Consider the following 19,088-nt stretch of genomic DNA (forward strand, 5'->3'; position numbering starts at 1 on the left):
TAGGAAACCTCATGTAAAACCATAAACCTTGTGTTTGTGTCTTGACTAGAGTTAGTCGAGTTGTGAGCCTTGTAATAGAGTTATTACAAAGAGGCTTGTAATAGAGTTATTACAAGTAAGTGAGGGATTAAGAGTTTAATTCCTAGGTTACAATAGGTTGTAATCTAAAGTTGCTCGGTTAGTGAAGTTGAAATCCTACGAGTGTAGATCGTAGTTTTTAATCCCGTAAGATGGGAGTTTTCCACGTAAAACTCTATTGTGTCATTTATTTATCTCTTTGTGTGTATTTTGTGGGAACTGATAGAGAACCCGGTTCTCTATATAGTTTGGTGGAACCTAAGTTTCTATCAATTGGTATCAGAGCGGGTTCTTTTTATCGGGCTAACACCTAGAAAGGATCCTCATGGCTGCTTCACCAAACTTTGAAGAAGGTCAATAGACCTATAGACCACCAAGATTTAATGGCCAATACTACGGATGGTGGAAGACAAAGATGCATGATTTTATTATGGCTGAAGATTCAGCGCTCTCGGATATTATCTGTGATGGTCCTTTTGTTCCTATGAAGACCACTAGCGAACCAAAAGTGACAATTTTCAAGACAAGGAAGGAGTACAACGATGCTGACCGCAAGGCTATAGAGAAGAACTTTTGAGCAAAAAAGATCCTCGTTTGTGGTATTGGACCAAACGAATATAACAGGATCTCTGCTTGTCAATCTGCAAAGGAGATCTGGGAAGCTCTCCAAACAGCACACGAATGGACAACTCAAGTCAAGCAGTCGAAGATTGGTATGCTCACCATTGAATATGAACTCTTTAGGATGAAGGGTGATGAGTCCATTCAGGACATGCACACTCGATTCACCTCTATCATCAATGAGCTCCATTCTCTGGGACAGATCATTCCAAGGAACAAACTTGTCAGAAAAATACTTAGTGTATTACTTGGTTCCTGGGAAAGCAAAGTAAATGTTATCACGGAATCAGAAAACTTATGAAATGAAGAAGAAGAAGGACCATAAAAGAAGACATCCCAAAAAGGAGAAGAACCTGGTCCTCAAGACAGACAACAATGACTCAAGTGGTGAGGATGCTGATATGGCTTACCTGACAAAGCGACTTCGAAAATGGTTCGCGGGAATGGAGGTATTCCAAAAAGGGGCAGCTCCAGCAAGCCAATAGGGTATGATTATGTCATAAATGTGGGAGGCCAGTACACTTCATCAAAGATTGTCCTCTCCTCAAGCAAGACCAGTACAAGCACAACACAGACAAAGCATCCAAGAGGAACTTGATTCCTGACAAAAGATTCAAAAGAAAATATGTCGCTGATAATGTTGTGAAACAAGCTCTTGCTACATGGGGAGACTCTTCCAGCGAATCTGGAGAAGATGATGAACAAGGTGACAGCTCCATGATGGCAGTGGAAAGTGAAACAACTGAATATGACTCTATCTATGCCCTGATGGCAAAATCTGATGATGATAATGAGGTAAACTTTATAGACGTTCAAAGAAATTTGAAGTCTTACTCTCAGAAGAAGATTATATCTTTGGCAAATTTTTAATTGATGCTTATCATAGTCTTATAAATGAAAAAATTATGTTAACTGTGGAACTAGGAGAGGTAGAACATGAGAGAGATGATCTGGTAGTCATAGTGGTTGATCTAAAAGAAACCATCGAGGTTCTAAAGAAAGAAAATGATGTTCTGACTAAACAAATTGAAAACGTAGAATATGAGAGAGATGACCTGTTGGTGGTAGTTGTGGATCTCAAAGAAACAATTGAGGAACTAAAAAGGGGAAACAGTTCTGGGAACAGTCAAAAGGGAAAGGAAGTTGCAAGTGAGGCACACCTTAAGCTTGAAAATGAACTCAAGTCTGTGAAATCTAGTCTGTGTGTTAAACTTGAAAGAAACAGACAACTTCAAGAAGATCTAGGCGGAGTTAAAAATAACCTAGAAATATCTCTAAAGTGGACCTGGTCCTCTGATACAATTACTGCCATGTATACAAGTAATGGTGGGAACAGGAAGGGAATCGGGTTCCAAAAGAAAAAGACTCCCTACAATCCACATAGCAAGTATATTACCGTCCCTAATAACTGGCTTTGCACTCACTGTGGAAACACTGGGCACTTTAAACAAAACTGTAAGGCTAGAATTCAATCCCATCAAAAAATAAGGTTTTTGTTAAAAAGGTAACTACTGCTAAGGAACATGGTCCCTCCGTTAAAAACGTGTATTGCCTGCCTGGACAAAAAGAAGTTTAATTCGCCCATTTCCTCACTACAAGGGACCCAAACTTGTTTGGGTTCCTAAGTCTAATCCTTGATTCTCTTGCGCGAGAAGCAGTGAAATGAAGAAGCCAACAATGGTATAAGGATAGTGGCTGCTCCAAGCACATGACTGGAAGCATCGATGATTTCCTTTCACTCAAAGCCCTGCAAAGAGAGAGTGTGTCCTTTCAGAATGGCAAAAAGGGATACATTCTAGGAGTAGGAAGAATTGGAAAGACACTCACTCACTCAATTAAAAATGTGTATTATGTGAACGGCTTGAAATATAGCCTACTGAGTGTTTCTCAAATCTACGACAAAGGAAACAAAGAGGAATTTGTGGCAAAACATCTGCACAATCACTAATCTTGTGACTGGTGAGGTGGTCCTAATGGGAAAAAAATACAAAAATATTTATGTTGCTCATATTGAGTCCTTGCACAATGGGGATCTCAAATGTCTGAGTGATGTTGATAATGACGCTGAACTATGGCACAGAATATTGGGACATGCAAGTTTTACGTTGCTAAACAAATTGGTCAAGAAGGGCCTGGTTCGTGGGCTGCCTAAGTCAAGCTTCAAAGATCACAAGGTGTGTGATGCATGTGTAAAAGAAAAGCAAGTAAGGTCCGCCTTCAAGACCAAAAAGGAAGTAAGTACCTCAAGGCCACTTGATCTCCTCCATATGGATCTGTGTGGACCTATGAGGGTGCCAAGTAGAGGAGGAAAGAAGTACATTTTTGTCATAGTGGATGACTATTCTAGATTCACTTAGACCTTGTTCCTCAAAACCAAGGATGAAACTTTTCCAGTGTTTGTTGCTTTTGTGAAAAAGATCCAAGTGAAGATGAGCCATAATGTTATGAGTATAAGATCTGATCATGGCATAGAGTTCGACAATGCAAAATTCGACGAATTCTGTGCTGAAAATGGCATAAGTCATAATTTTTCAGCTCCAAGAACACCTCAACAAAATAGTTTTGTGGAGAGGAAAAATAGGACTATTGAAGACATGGCAAGGACAATGCTGATTGACAGTGGCGTTGTAAAAGCTTTCTGGGCAGAAGTAGTTAACACTGAGTGTAACTTGGTGAACAGGTGCATGATCAGGTCCCTCATGAACAAAACCCCGTATGAACTGTTGAACGGGAGGAAACCCAAGCTAACACACTGAAGGACGTTTGGCTTCAAATGTTTTATACTCAATAATGGTAAGGAAGCACAGGAAAATTTTGATGCCAAAAGTGATGAAGGAATCTTTTTTGGCTATTCATCCCAAAGCAAAGCTTACAAGGTCTACAACAAAAAAAACTCAATGTGTTGAGGAAAGCATACATGTGATCTTTGACGAATCACACCATCGTCTTGATAAGGTTGATTAAGACGGAGAACAGTTAAAGGTTCTTGGTAAAGTCATTGATATGGCAAATGGAAAGGATGAGATGATGAGCCAGGTCAAGGAATCAAATGAACATGGTGCAGCTGTATCTCCAACTGATGTAGAGGAACCTGGTCCCTCAGTCACAACAACTGAAGCAGAGATCAGAATTGTTGATGTCGTGCAAGGAACCCCTGATGCTGAGCTAAGAAGTGTCTACAATGGATCTCATTCAGAGGAACCTGGATCCTCTCGCAATGAGATTCAGGTGTCTAACTGGAAACACAAAAGTTCACACCCTCTTCAAAATGTCATCACTCATCTTGACTCAAGGATTCAAACTAGATCAAAGTCAGGAAACTCACTTGCCTTCTCAGCCTTTCTCTCACAAATTGAGCCCAAAAATATCAAGAAAACACTGAAAGATGCTGACTCGATTACTTCTATGCAAGATGAACTCCATCAATTTGAGAGGAACAGCGTATGACACCTGGTTCCTCGACCCTCAGACAGAACTGTCATAGGAACTAGGTGGGTGTTCAGAAACAAACTTGATTAGTTTGGAAACACAACAAGGAACAAGGCAAGGTTAGTAGTTCAAGGCTACAATCAAGAAGAAGAGATCGACTATGATGAAATTTTTGCTCCAGTTTCTCGAATGGAAGCCATCAGAATCCTCATTGCCTTTGCATCTCATATGGAATTCAAATTGTTCCAAATAGATGTTAAAAGTGCATTTCTGAATAGATATCTAAAAGAAGAAGTCTTCGTCAAACAACCACCTGGCTTTGAATGTCATGAGCGTCTTGAGCATGTATTCAAACTTGACAAAGCATTATATGGACTGAAGCAAGCCTCGTGTGCATGGTATAAAAGGTTGTCCGAATTCCTCCTTGAAAATGGTTTTACATGAGGAAAAATCGACAACGCCCTATTTCTGAAGAAACGGGGGAGGAACCTGCTCATTGTGCAAGTCTTTGTTGACGACATCATTTTTAGTGCAACAAATTATTCTCTGTGTGAAGAGTTTGTAAAGCTCATGGAAAGTGAGTTTGAAATGAGCAAGATGGGGGAATTGAATTTCTTCTTGGGTCTGCAAGTTAAGCAAACTCCTAAGGGAACAATGATTAGTCAGCAAAAGTACATTAAAGATCTTCTAAAGAGATTTGAGATGGAAAGTTCAAAGATCATTGATACTCCTATTGCCACTGCCACTCGTCTGGGCATGGATGAACCTGGTTCTCTTGTGAACGAAACCATGTACAGAGCTATCATTGGTTCACTCTTGTATCTCACAGCAAGTAGACCAGATATCATATTCAGTGTGGGATTATGTGCTAGGTTTCAATCTAGTCCAAAGGAATCTCATCTGAAGGCTGCCAAGAGATTTCTACGGTATCTCAAAGGAACACAAAACCTGATTCTCTACTACCTTTCAGGAGACAATTTTGACTTAATTGGGTATGATGACGTTGATTATGCTGGTTATCTAGTGGATAGAAAAAGCACTTCTAGCATGGCACATTTTCTGCGATCGTGTCTGATTTCATGGAGTACAAGGAAACAAAACTATGTGGCTCTTTCAACTGCAGAAGCTGAGTATGTGGAAGTTGCCTCTTGTTGTGCTCAACTATTGTGGATCAAGAAGCAGCTGTAGGACTTTGGTGTATTTTCTGATTGTGTGTCATTACTATGTGATAACACCAATGCTCTCAACATGGAAAAGAATCTAGTCCAGCATAATAGAACAAAGCACATTGATGTGCAACATCATTTTCTTAAATATAATATTGAAAAGGGTCTTATCTGCATGAAGTTCTACAAAATAGAAGACCAAGTAGCAGATATCTTCACTAACACACTGAGCAGAGAGAATTTTGAAAGGAAACGATTGGCACTGGGTTGATAAAATCAAACTGAGCACCTGGTCCCTCAATGATTGGCTATGAAAGAATGAACAAGTAAAACAACTAAAAACTCATCTTTATACCGTTATAGGTAGACACACATGGCAATTACAGAGCAAAGAAGAAGCTAGTGTCATTGCATCTTGGTAAAAGGATGAGGCTCACATTTACAAAAATAAGTCAGGGAACCTGGTTCCCTTGACTCAGGTTAGTAGTTCCTTTGTACTCCCATACATATCTTTTTAATGGCTGTAAAAGTGCCACGTCACTAAAATTTTAGTTTCTCTTTTTCATCTCTTGAGAACCCAAACATCGTACCCATTACTAAATGACCCGTCTACCCAGCAAATCTATACCCGTTTGTTACTGGTCCCTCACCTTCTTTAAATAAACACAAACGCTATCTTTTTCATCACTATCCACATCAAAGCCAAAAATTCCCTTTTCTCTCTCAAAACCAAACACTATTTCTCTTTTGTTCTCGCTGCAAATCTTCACTATGTCTGAAAATCCAGAAGTCTCAAACATTTCTAGTGTAGTCCCCACTATGTCTTCGTCTCACGAAGCACATGAGCGAGAGTCTGAGTCCCCTTTGTCACCCAGTCAAAACCCTAAACCAGACCCCCAACCACCTACTACTTCCTCTCCAACCCAATCGAGTTCTAGTTCTCATCGGAGTCGTAAGACTCAGAACCCCAAAAGGTTTATTATTGTGACCTCGCATTCTGTCTCGCCGGAAAAAATGGCAGAGGGAGAAACAGTAGATGAAGACGAAGGTCAGGAAGTTTCCAGTCAGAAAGTTGGAGACAGTGCTGAAGCCCAATAGGATGTGGTTCGTAGTAGTGAAGTTTCAACAGTGACCATTCCAAGCTTCGATTTGAATATTGCCAACCATACAGGTAATATTCCTCATGTGTCCTCTAAATCTTCTTTGGGGGTAAATGAACAAGAAGACATTGAGAATATGTTATTAATCGCTATTGAGGGAAGTTTGGTTGGTGGTTATGAGGGTGTTAATGAGACCATTGGGTCTCAGGGGAAAGCTGAAGGTCATCAGGAAGAGGGTAGAGAACTGGTGCCCCTTGAAAATCTGGAACCCGAGTGTACTACTGGGGCAACACATGAGGGACCTGATCCCTCATCCCAAGAGTAACCCTCTGCTCCTACTTGGGATGAAACTCCCTGCTCTTCAAAATAGCCCCAGGTCAGTACTGATCCTACTCCCTCTCCTTACTTTGATGTTGAGCCGTTAAACATCATCTTTCCTAAGATGAGATCTCTGTCTGAGGAAGAGAATAAGAACAGTGAGGAACTCCCAAAGATCCCACTCTTAAAAGACCTACTACTAGACTTCAAAAGAAAGAATCCCTTGAGTCAGTTCTGAAGAGGAGGTTGGTGAAGAATGGAAAGGTGGTGAATGAAGAGGAAGTGCCTCCAGTACTTGTTGCTGATGTTGATTAAGAGGTGAATGAGGAACCTGGTTCCTTAATTCGTTAGTCCTTTAAGAAACCTACAGTTCCAAGACCTAGGAGAGAGTCATCTTTGAGAATGGTGGAAGTAAAGAGTGTTGAGGTAGAAAAGTCTGGTGAGAAGATGTCTGAGAAGTCTGGTGAAAAGGTGTATGAGAAGTCCGTTGAGAAATTATCTAAGAAATCTGGAGAGAAAGGGAAAAGTGTGAGAAAGTATGTGAAAAGAAAGGTTGGTGTCAATGAGGAACTCAGTTCCTCCAAGAAGGCCAAGGTGGCTGTGGCCAAGGATGAAGGAAGAGAAAATCTGAGAAAACAGAGGGTGTTGTGGGGCAAAACATTTGCTCCTGATATTCTTGACATGACAGGGATGTGCCAACTGGTTGATATCTGTGAATTTCAACAGTGGACACATTTGTTCACCAATGAGAGCCCTAAGGTGTTTGAGGAAGAGGTGCACAATTTCTATGCAGACATGTTCACAATGGAAGATGACAACATCTGCCTAAAGGTGAATGGTTTCGACTTTGTGATGGATGAGGCTGTGTTGGGAACTATCTTGGGAGTGCCTACTGGAGGAATATCATCCATTGAGGGGACTTGTTCTCCAAACTTCAGAAGTGCTATTCTGAAGGATGATGTAGTACAGCAAGGGGAATGGATACACAAGAAGGCCCTCCTTCCAGCGTACCAAATGTTGTTTGAGATGGTGAACAAGGTTTTGCTCCTACGTGCAGAAAGGCGTTCTATTACATCACGAGAAGACCTGTTCCTCATGGAAGCACTGGATGCCCACACCACTATCAATCTGCCTGGTATCATAATCGAGCACATGAAGAAAGTGGCAGACTTCAAGGATGGTAATCATGGATTGTCCCACGGGTTCTTGCTCACTAAGGTTTTTACCTTCTTCAAAGTCCCTTTGGGAAAAGCAACAGTGGGAACTTGCAAGCAGACCTTCTCAAAGATCACATTGGAGGAATGTGAGTGTATTGATAGGAAATGAGGGGTTGGCATCAATTCCACTATCTCGCAACTAATTGATGCTCAGAATGTTTCCACTAAGAAGATAAAGAGGTTGAAGGCACGGAATGCCATTCTTGAAAGGAAGTTTAGTCATGCTCAGGAGGCACCTGGTTCCAGCAGTGCACAAGGCATAGAGGTTGCCCGTCTGACCAAGGGAAATGCCGCTCTCACGAAATAGGTCGAGGACCTGAAGGAGCGGCTGCTTAACGAGCAAGTGTCTACAAATGCCCGAATGGATATCCTCCTCAGAACTCTTGCCTCTTTATCCCTGCCTCCTCCTTCTAGTGCTCCTTAAAACATTTTCCCTTTCCAGAGTCCAGTTCAAAGCTGTCTATCCTCTGTTTTGGTCCCTTTATTTTGTTGTTTTTGGTGTCTGATACTTTTTAAGTTGTTTTATTTTGTGAATGGTTGTGTAACAAATGGTACTGCTAATTCTGCTCCCTTTTATTTTAAAATTAGTGAGTATCTCGTCCTTTTACGATGCACGCTTTACTCTTATGCTCTGTTCTTAGTCATGTTTGTGTGCACACGTGTGGGATGACTTAACCATGCTAGACTTCTTTTTGCTTATTACTTGTGACTAATATTTTTATGATGCCAAAGGGGGAAAATTAATTGAGGGGGAATACAGGAAATATTGTATGGTACTTATGGTACTCTGGTTCTCAGGGGGAACTTCAATTACAAGTTTGTCGTCATCAAAAAGGGGAAAATTGATAGGTTATGTGCCCTGTTATATTTTGATGATCTAACAAACTTAATGATAAGAACCAGATGGGGAACTTGTTCCACATCCTCAAAGTGCTCAAGAACAACAAGTCTCACGTCTGTCACATGTTCCAATATTCAGAGTCAATGAGATAATAGAGGGAACAGATGGACATGAGTTCCCTTGCTGACTGTACCAGTCAACTCCCCATAGTTATAAAGTTGTTGCAATTGTTCCTCTGCACACATGCAACAGTGCAAACAGTGCAGCAGTAACTTTATGGGAAATACCCTTGTACCAGATATGCTTGCATCATCCAAGTGACATCACTTGGGTAATATTAACATGAAGAAAAGGAAAAAAACACACTTGCCCATTCCAGAATTAACCAAGTTTCCTCTCAAGTGTGTTGCCATCTTGCAAGTGACTTTCAGGGCTTCAAGAACAGAGAACAACATAACGAAAGACCAGTTTCCTGCATTGAGTTATGATATGTCCTTAGTTGTGTTGCACCTTTGTTAAAGTGATTTACTTGTAATTCCTACTTAGCTTAGCTAGAAGCATTGTGTAGGAAACCTCTTGTAAAACCATAAACCTTGTGTTTGTGTCTTGACTAGAGTTAGTCGAGTTGTGAGCTTTGTAATAGAGTTATTACAAAGAGGCTTGTAATAGAGTTATTATAAGTGAGTGAGGGATTCAGAGTTTAATTCCTAGGTTACAATAGGTTGTAATCTAAAGTTGCTCGGTTAGTGAAGTTGAATTCCTACGAGTGTAGGTCGTGATTTATAATCTCGTGAGCTGGGAGTTTTCCACGTAAAACTCTGTTGTGTCATTTATTTATCTCTTTGTGTGTGTTCTGTGGGAACTGATAGAGAACCCGGTTCTCTATACAGTTTGGTAGACCCTAAATTTCTATCAGAGGGAGTATATCTTCTTATGAATGAGGAATACAATCTGCATCATAAGAAGAGAATGACTCATTACTAGTGTCTACACTCAGAATATGATTGTATCTGATCGCAGAAATTGCTGGAGATATATGAAATGTAAGGAAGCCCAGCTAGAAATGTTGAAATACAGAATGGTAATTCCAGCCTAAGACTTCTGCACATTGATACTATGTTAAAATTCTAATTTAAAAGTTTATGCTATTAGAGATTAGCACACTTTTATTTACTTTATTAGTATGTCTTTTCATTTCACATGAAATCTTGGCGCAACAGTAAGTGTTGTCGCTATGTAACTAGAATGTCACGACCGGTTCAAGCAACGGAAATAATCTCTCCAAAAAGCTACGGAATATAGTGTGCAACAGACCTAATAGGGTCTGATGCTTTCTCAAACTCCGCGCATAGCAAAAGCTTAATGGGCACAGGTGCATTTTTGTAAGATTATTGTCACGAAATCATCCATTTCTACTGAATTGAGAAAGCTCCTATGTAATGTAGGGTTTTCTCTTTCTCTTGTTAGTGGGGCAGGAGGGGGGTGGAACTATCCAATGAAGATGAGAAAACATGCATCCTCAGACCAAAACCCTACGTAACAAAATATAATATTCCACGCAGATCAAAATCCAAGCTTGATCTTTGTCGGTTTAGTTAAATAACGACAAAGTTTCTTTTGCTCTCTGTCTTTCATTGGTTCCTTATAAATAGGATGATCTATCCATGCAAGAACTTCAGTAAAATCCTCTGCTAAGTCCTTTACTTAACTTGTGTTCATTACATAGCTAATTTATCAACTGCTATGAAATCAGTTTAGGTCCTATACTTTTTGTCTTAATTTTTTGTCACTTAACTTTGGAGGCTCGTGTTCTTCATGCTTTCAAAGCCATCCCAACGAAAATTGATAGCCACTTTGTTCTAAGTAAGGTAGGATTCAGTCCGAAAGAGATTGAGCATTATAGAAAACGGTCACTTAAAGACGGTTCAGATAGAGCTGCACCTGATGTACCTGACCCGCAACATCACTTCTAGGGTTACTACAAAAAATTTGTCAAATTGTGACGGTTTATTTACGGGGGTCATAAAAAACTCTCACTATACGTTTGCTTTGTGGCGTTTGAGCCAACCCCCACAAAATAGTTTTTATTGTTGCGGTTTAAATGCGGGGTTGTAAAAGACCCCCACTATATATTTAATTCGTGGCATTTGTTCCAACCTCCTCAAAATGTTTTTTATTATGGCAGTTTTTTTGTGAAGGTTTTTGATAACCTCCACAAATATATCAATTTCTACTGTTTGAGAAATTGTTGCAATTCGATACAAATTAATGATTTGACTCATGAAAATTTATAGTTAATTTTTCCACCTTATTTCTTTAAAATTTAATCAAATTACGTATTTTAGTTAAAACAACTGCGAATTAATGCAATTTACATCAATATCTATACCTTCTAGTTTGAAATCTTTTTCTCCTCACTTTCTTCAACTGCAAAAAGAAGATATGAGGTCTTCCATGATCTCTCTATGTCTTACTCGCTAGTTTTTCATTTATTGTCTTTGTACATTTCTTTAATTCGTCTCTTTATCTTTAGCAACAAATAAATAGACATCTATTTCATTTCTTCCTCATAGGTTTTTTATTTATAGATTATACGAAATATCTACCTACAAATACTAAACATAATCTCTAACCACGTGAGTATCGTGAACCTTTAGGTGCAAACAAAGAATGTGACTGGCGTTGGACCACGACATTGGGTAACAAAAGAATAATGCAAAATGAGCCATCACAAAAAGTTGAGGTGTGGCTCAACAAAAGCAAAGAATGAACGGTGATTCAAGTTGGTCTCACTGTCACAAGTGATACTTGTCTCCAAAGAAGAAAACAACTATATAGAGAATTGAATACATCAGGTACTCGCCGATTCTCACTGAACAAAATGTAGGGTCGACGAGGCCTAATATAAACGAAAAAATATGCTTTAGATTAACCATGAATAATATTTGCATTCATAGGTAACGACTACACATCAGATGAACAACAGTTGCAGGAGAGACATCCAAGTATTTTAATTATCTACATAAACATTTAATTTTTTTATTTTGTTTGAGATAATTTAAATTTTAAAGGGGTATAGATAATTGCAATACTTAGCATGCGATTTTTCTTTATTTTTATCATAGCAGGTGTTCTATGTTCAAATAGTATTTTCAAAAGCGGGTGTGTGAGGCGAGCCATTTTACTACGGGGCGATGTGTAAGCCCCATATATCTTTAATTTTTTTAATTTAATAATTACGCATAAATAGAAAATATATTAAAGTTTAAGAAATTTAAAAAGAAAATAAAGAAATTCTTAAAAAAATATCTAGTATGTTTTTACAAATATAAATAATACAATAGTGTTAAAGTTGCTGTGAGATACAACTATAATGTCTTGATTTTCAAACAATTAGAAAATTATAATTTCTTTAAAAAATGTATGAAGATATATTTTACCTCCCTAAAAGTAATTAATCAAGAAAGTTCATCAATACTATAATTTAAAAGATTACTCCTTCATGTATATACAAAATTACTTTCAAAGAGCAAAACAATAAAAGCCTAATAGTTTAAGACACGAAGACCAATGACAATAAGATACAAATTTTGATTATCTAATTTAGAAAAAATAGTCTAATGATATTCACACTCACGATATTCTCAATTAGTAAATATGCAATTATATGACTCGATATTTGATTTATTCTTGAATAAAACTTTCATCATTACTTTGTTAAAGAATTGTAAGCATCAATATTCTTAATTAGAGAATTTGACACATGATTTAAGTAGGATTTATTGGACTAGCCCTGACCATTAAGCGTTATGTATATTTTGGGCGCATAGTCGGACACTTTGGGGCATAAGCCCACAAAACTAAGCTCTACACGTGAGCTTCAGGGTTATTTGAATAGTGCCCTGTCTAGGGACGGAGAACCCTAAACGTGTCCCAAAAGAGCATTTTAAACACTATTTATATTACATAAATAATTTAATAATTAGAACTTTGTAACTTTTATCTAATTTAAGAGTTGTAATAATTTTGAATTTTAGATGAAATTGTAATGGTTTTTGTAAAAAAAATTTATATTTTAGCTTGTCGTTGTTTTGGAATTTTTTGTTTTGTCCTTACTTTCTTTACTATTTCTTGTTTAGTAGATAAATGAACTGTGTTTAAATAAGTTTTACCAAACATATTATTTCTATTTTCCAAATATGCTCCTATTTAAATCTATATCTATCTACATCTATAATAATAATAATAATATATTAAAAGACGAAAACCCTTAGCGAAATATCGTTCGTCTTTTTTACCCTTAAAAATATACATTGGATAAAATTATAAACTCAAAAAACTTTCCTACTACTTAGGAGTTCGATCAAATAAATTTTGTCCAAATATAATTCTATGATTGATATCTTTTCCCAATAAGAAAAAATATTAAGACAATAAAAAGAAAACAAAAAAGAGGGAGAAAAGTTTGTTTTTCCAACAAGGAATCCCACGATTTGTGTAATTTTTTTTTACTGCTGATGGAGATGAGTCAGGCATTAAATAACTTACAAGCAGGCCACAGCGAATTTGGTTTTGTCAACCAAGAGTGTTTTCAAGGTTGTAAGGCTCACATATCTCTTTCATATAATTATTCATCTGACATCCCCCTCCAGTGAGGCCATTCTCTTTTGCTGAATGCTAGTATTAGTATGATCTAATTTATTTAAGCACATGGTTTAACAAAATTATAATTATCGTCGTATCTGTTTATGGCGAAAATCATATCTTATTTAGTACACTATTACATCTTCACTTTATTATTTGCAGATGACTTACATATTGTTAAATATTTATATAATATTCAAATTCAAATTTAAAAATCTTATCGATTAAAGTTACTATGACACAAAATTCAACTTTAACATCTTATCTTTCAAACGATTAAAAGAACATAGTATTTTTAAAAACTATTATCAAATTGCACGGTTTACCTCTCTAAAATTTAATTATCAATAAACTCCATCAATAATATAATTTGAAATATTACTCCTCCTAAGTAAATATAAAATTGCTTTCAAATAGCAAAATAATAAAAATTTGATAATTTTGAGAGACATAGAACTAAAATATGAATACATATGTTAGATGTTCCTAAAAGATAAAAAAATTGGCTACTCCAACGATACTCATTTTTTGATATTCCCAATTAGTAAATATGTAATACTTTGATTCATTATTTTGAATTATTCTCAATCTACATATAGGTGAATAAAGCTTTAATCATTCATTTGTTAGAGAAATTTGACAAGATTCTTCCTATGATCTTTCTAAATATATCAATATTAGTTATTTTCAAGAGCTTATATATTTTTTAGTTTACATGAAAGCAAAATCCTTGCCCTTTTTGGTTTTCAGAAATTTTTAAAACTTTCTACCTTCTTTAAAACTCTTTATCATAAGAGAGAAAAATTCCTTATATCAGTGTAATACTAATTGTCATAAATTTTGTTAATGCTTTTAAATAATTGGAAGGAATGACGGTTTATTTTAAGCATGGAAAGCGGCAAATCGATCCCCCATAAGCAGTAACCGTGGGAAATATCGGAATTCTTAGGTTTTCTTCGTTTGTAGTTCTGACCCTCTTTTTTCTACTGCTTGTTATCCTTCGCTATATGAACAAACTGATATATAAGGAGTCCTTTTGTAGGAATTCTTCATTGGTTCTTTCTATCCTTTGTCAGTTTTTGGAATTAACTTTGTTTGAAAGAGCATTTGAAATTATTGGAGTAGATTGGAAGTATAGTCAAATCTGAAGGTACCCGTGGACTGGAGGATTGCTTTTGGAGGTATATTCTAAAAGGGTTCATGTTAATTTATTTATCATTTGTCAATGGATAAATCATGGATTGGAAAGCCACGGAACACAAACGAATACTTGCTTGGTTTGGATAAATTTCTTGATTTTGCGTTTAAGAATGCGGCTGTGGAAGATACAATTAGATGCCCATGTCCTAAATGAGGCTTTGGCAAGTGGCAAACTAGAGAGATAGTGCAGGATCATTTGATTTGTAAGTCATTCCCTCAAAATTATGTTATTTGGAATCTTCATGGTGAGAAACCGGTAGTAGAGCCTTCTAGAGATAGAGATGTTATACAAGAGATGTTTCACCAAGAAAATCCAATAGAAACAATGATTAATGATACATTTGGGCACTATAGGCACCAAGCGGCTAATGTAGGGATATCTCAACCATTGGACTCAAATGAAATATCAAATGAGGGGCATAGGGAGGATTCTGGTGACTTTCATAATTTTTTCAAAGATGGAAGTGAAACACTGTATGAAGGGAGCAAGTTCACAAAGCTAGAGTTTTTAATAAAATTGTTTCATATAAAGGTCTATTGTGGATTAAGTGACAAGGCAATGACTATGATACTAGATTTATTGAGAGATGCATTTGAAGATGCAAAGTTACCTGCTTCCTTTAATGAGGCCAAAAAAACCATTAGCAAACTTGGCCTTGACTATACCAAGATACATGCATGTCCAAATAATTGTATGCTATACTGGGAAGGTGATTCAGAATTGGAAGCATGTAAGCATTGTGGTATATCTAAATGGAATCCTAACAAGAAAAAAAAGTAAACTGTAAAGGTTTTGCGTTATTTTCCATTGAAACCAAGATTGCAACGATTATTTATGTGTTATAAGACTGCTGAACATATGAGATGGCATGCTTCAGGCAATAATGATGATGGGTTATGAGGCATACAAGGGATGGTGAGGCATGGAAGACATTTGATCGGACTCCTTCTGGATTTGCTTCGGATCCTCGAAACGTTCGCTTAGGCCTTGCTAGTGATGGTTTCAGTCCTTTTGGAACAATGGGTACTACCTATAGTATTTGGCCAGTCTTCTTGATTCCATACAATCTTCCTCCTTGGATGTGTATGAAGAACACCTCCTTCATCTTATCAATGATCATTCCAGGGAAGCACATGCCTGGTAATAATATAGATATGTACTTACAACCCCTCGTGAAGGAATTACGCGAGTTATGGAATGATGGTGTAGAAACGTTTGACTCATCATTAAATGAAAATTTTAGAATGCATGTAGCTCTTATGTGGACAATCACTGACTTTTCTGGATTAGGTATCTTATCTGGCTGAAACACACATACTGGTTTTGCCTGTCCAACTTGTAACTTTGACACAGAACCTTGTCGTCTTCGTCATAGTAAAAAGTGGTGTTTTATGGGCCATCGACGTTTTCTGAGAAGAAATCACAGGTTTAGGTTAAACCGAGTACGCTTTAATGGAAGTACAGAGGAGCTAAATCCACCTTTAAAATTGTAAGGGTCTGCCATTTTGAGACAAATCGAAGAAGGAAGAGGAGTAGAGTTGAATTGTAGAGGGAAAACATCTAGACGAGTAACTAAGCAATGGAACAAGAGAAGTATATTCTTTGAACTTACTTATTGGAAATATAATTTGTTGCGTCATAATATAGACTTTATGCATATCGAAAAAAATATATGTGACAATATCATAGATACGCTGCTCCATGATAAATCAAAATCAAAAGATAATATTAATGCCCGAAAGGATCTAAGAGAAATGGGCATAAGGCGTGATCTTTGGCCGGATGATAGTGGGAAATATCACCTTGCTGTGTTTTCACTTATGCTGATAACAAAAAGAAGTTGGACACTAAAAAGTTGTTCCTTACAACTTTGAAGAATATTAAAGTACCAGATGGCTACTCAAGTAACATTTCTAGCTGTGTTGATTTAGTACAGAAAAAGATTTTTGGGTTGAAAAGTCATGATTGCCATATTATTTTAGAGCAATTGCTACCATTGGCAATCCGCAATATGTTGCCCGACCATGTAGTTACAGTTTTGGTGGACTTCTGCTCATTTTTCAGAGCCCTTTCTAGCAAAACCTTGAATGTTTCAGAGCTTGATAAGCTCCAAGAGCGCATTGAAAGCACACTTTGCCACCTAGAGATACTATTTCCTCCAACATTCTTTACAGTAATGATTCATTTGTCTGTCCATCTAGAAGAGGAAGCAAAACTCGGAGGTCCAGTGCATTATCAAAACATGTATCCCATCGAGAGGTAAAACATTAACATTTCTAATTTGAAGATACTTGCATTCTGGTCACTTGAATTAGTTTGTACACTTATGGCCTATTATTTTTGTAGGGAGTTAGGACATTTTAAGTCCTTTGTACGGAATAAATCACAACCAGAGGGTTGTATAGCTGAGGGTTACTTAGCTGAAGAGTCTCTTACCTTTTGCTCTCGGTATACTGAGGATATTGAGACAAGATTCAATAGACCTAGGCGTGTTCGTGATGACCCAAATGTCACTGAGCCTTCTGGAACGTCCTCTATATTTCTTCAATTAGGTAAACCTGCATCAGCTTCGATTATATTCCATTTAACTGATATGCAGAAACTACAAGCTCATCAATATGTGCTTCTGAATTGTGCAATAGTCACGCCATTTTTGGAGTGAATAACTCATACAAACTTTATATTCTTTATCATTGTAATGTTTGAGCAGGCTAGTCTTGTTCTTTAACATTAATGTAATTATTTCATATAGTGAGTTTAGACAGTACATAAGGAGGAGTTCAAGAAGAAGACCTTCACCTACAGAGATAGAGAGGAGAGTTAATAAAGAGTTTGTTGATTGGTTCCAAAAGCGGGTGACTAAGTAATTATTAGTTATTGTTTACATTTTGTTTGAATGAGCAAACTTCACTAAGACAATTTTGTTTTGATTTAGATTATGAATCCAGACACAATAGATACAATGTCTATTGATCTAAAATTTCTCGCACGAGATCCATCGGTAGTTGCAAGACGTTTTACTGCATATAACATCAATGGGTCCAAATTTTGAACTTTGGCTCGATAAGAAGGTCTAAGAACACAGAATAGTGGAGTTTTCTTAACTTCTAAAATATCATGTGTTGCAAGTAGTATTGACAGAAATTTAAGGCAAGCAGAGTTACCATATTATGGGAAGTTAGAAGATATTCTTGAGATTAATTATTATGGTCGATTCAAGGTTGTTCTTTTCAAATGTAGATGGGCTGATACTGCTCAAGATAGAGGGTATAAAAAGGATCGTTGGAACTTAAATTGTGTTAATTTTGATAGATTGATTCATACCGGTGAACGTGAAGAACATGAGCCTTACATCAAAGCATCTCAAGCACAATTGGTGTACTATGTGGATGATGTTGTCAATAAAGGGTGGATTGTTGCTATGCATCTAAAGCCAAGAGATATGTATGATATGGGAGAAGAAGTAGTGGAAGATGAAGTATATGAGAATGAACCATACCAAGAGCAAGAACTCGAACAGTTTTTTGGTGATAGTGATGAGTATGTACAACTAGCTACGGACCATATAATTGATAATGTAGTAGAGTCAAATGTTGCTATTAACTTAGCAGATGGTACATACATGTTTGAATAGAAAATTTATTTAATACATTTCTTTACCTAAAGGTAATAGTATTTCATAAGTAAGTAGTGTTTATTTTATTTATTTGATGTATAAGTATATTTAGAATGGCATTCATATTTGGTTTGAAGGCATATTTAGAAATGATAAGGTTAATTCAATCTGTTGTTCCTCACATTGCATCCAAGAAGAAAGGAAAAATCGTAAATGTTGGAAGTTGCATTGCTTTGGATCTGGGACCATTGTTGGAAGTTGCATTGCAGCCAAGCATACAACGATTAAATTTTATTACTGGCTCTTAAACTTAGTTATCTTACTTTATCTTTAGTTTTTGGGAGCTTTATTTTTATTAGATTGTCATTATGTATTAGATGTACTGATTTCTTTTCCTTGAACCACATTAATGTTTATTACTTTGTTCTCATCTCATAATTAACGACTCAAACTCCATACTTAAGATTTACTAGAAACCAAATAAGTTTCTCTGGACGTGTTCACCTTCTCGCATGAATGTTACCTTTGCATCGGATGAGGCATCACCTGTCAAACCTCAACTTTAAACGAAATTACTTTTCTAGCATTGTTTTCCTCCTATGATCAAACCTTTTGACTTCATAAGTATCTTTTTCGTTATGTTGAAGAGTTGTCAATAAATCCTCTTATGGAGTAGTTATGTAGAACACATTGTTGGCCGGGTTGCAACATACAAGTCATATGGTTGAAAATAGGAAGCCAAGGTCCAGTATGTTACCTGGTTAGTACCTTGTTTGAGACTAAATCAGACACTAAGACCGTGTTATAGGCTGATAGCATCACATGGAGTTATAGTTGTGCCCTTTACTACCAGTTAC

The 19,088-nt window shown here is 36.9% G+C and overlaps 2 protein-coding genes across 2 annotated transcripts; both read left to right on the forward strand.

The window, feature by feature from the left end:
• The first annotated feature begins 493 nt into the window (after positions 1-493).
• LOC138893656 (uncharacterized) lies at positions 494-1,000 on the forward strand. The gene is made up of 2 exons (XM_070178303.1): positions 494-612; positions 703-1,000. The coding sequence occupies exons 1-2, from the start codon at positions 494-496 to the stop codon at positions 998-1,000; spliced, it is 417 nt and encodes a 138-aa protein (XP_070034404.1).
• Positions 1,001-16,265: 15,265 nt separating this feature from the next.
• LOC104094259 (uncharacterized) lies at positions 16,266-18,181 on the forward strand. Its single transcript, XM_009600135.4, has 4 exons — positions 16,266-16,874; positions 16,962-17,273; positions 17,368-17,470; positions 17,551-18,181. Exons 1-4 carry the CDS (start codon positions 16,627-16,629, stop codon positions 17,665-17,667), a joined length of 780 nt encoding a protein of 259 aa, XP_009598430.3. The 5' UTR covers positions 16,266-16,626; the 3' UTR covers positions 17,668-18,181.
• Positions 18,182-19,088: the final 907 nt, after the last annotated feature.

Source organism: Nicotiana tomentosiformis, chromosome 6 (genome assembly GCF_000390325.3).
Source record: "Nicotiana tomentosiformis chromosome 6, ASM39032v3, whole genome shotgun sequence".
NCBI lineage: Eukaryota > Viridiplantae > Streptophyta > Magnoliopsida > Solanales > Solanaceae > Nicotiana > Nicotiana tomentosiformis.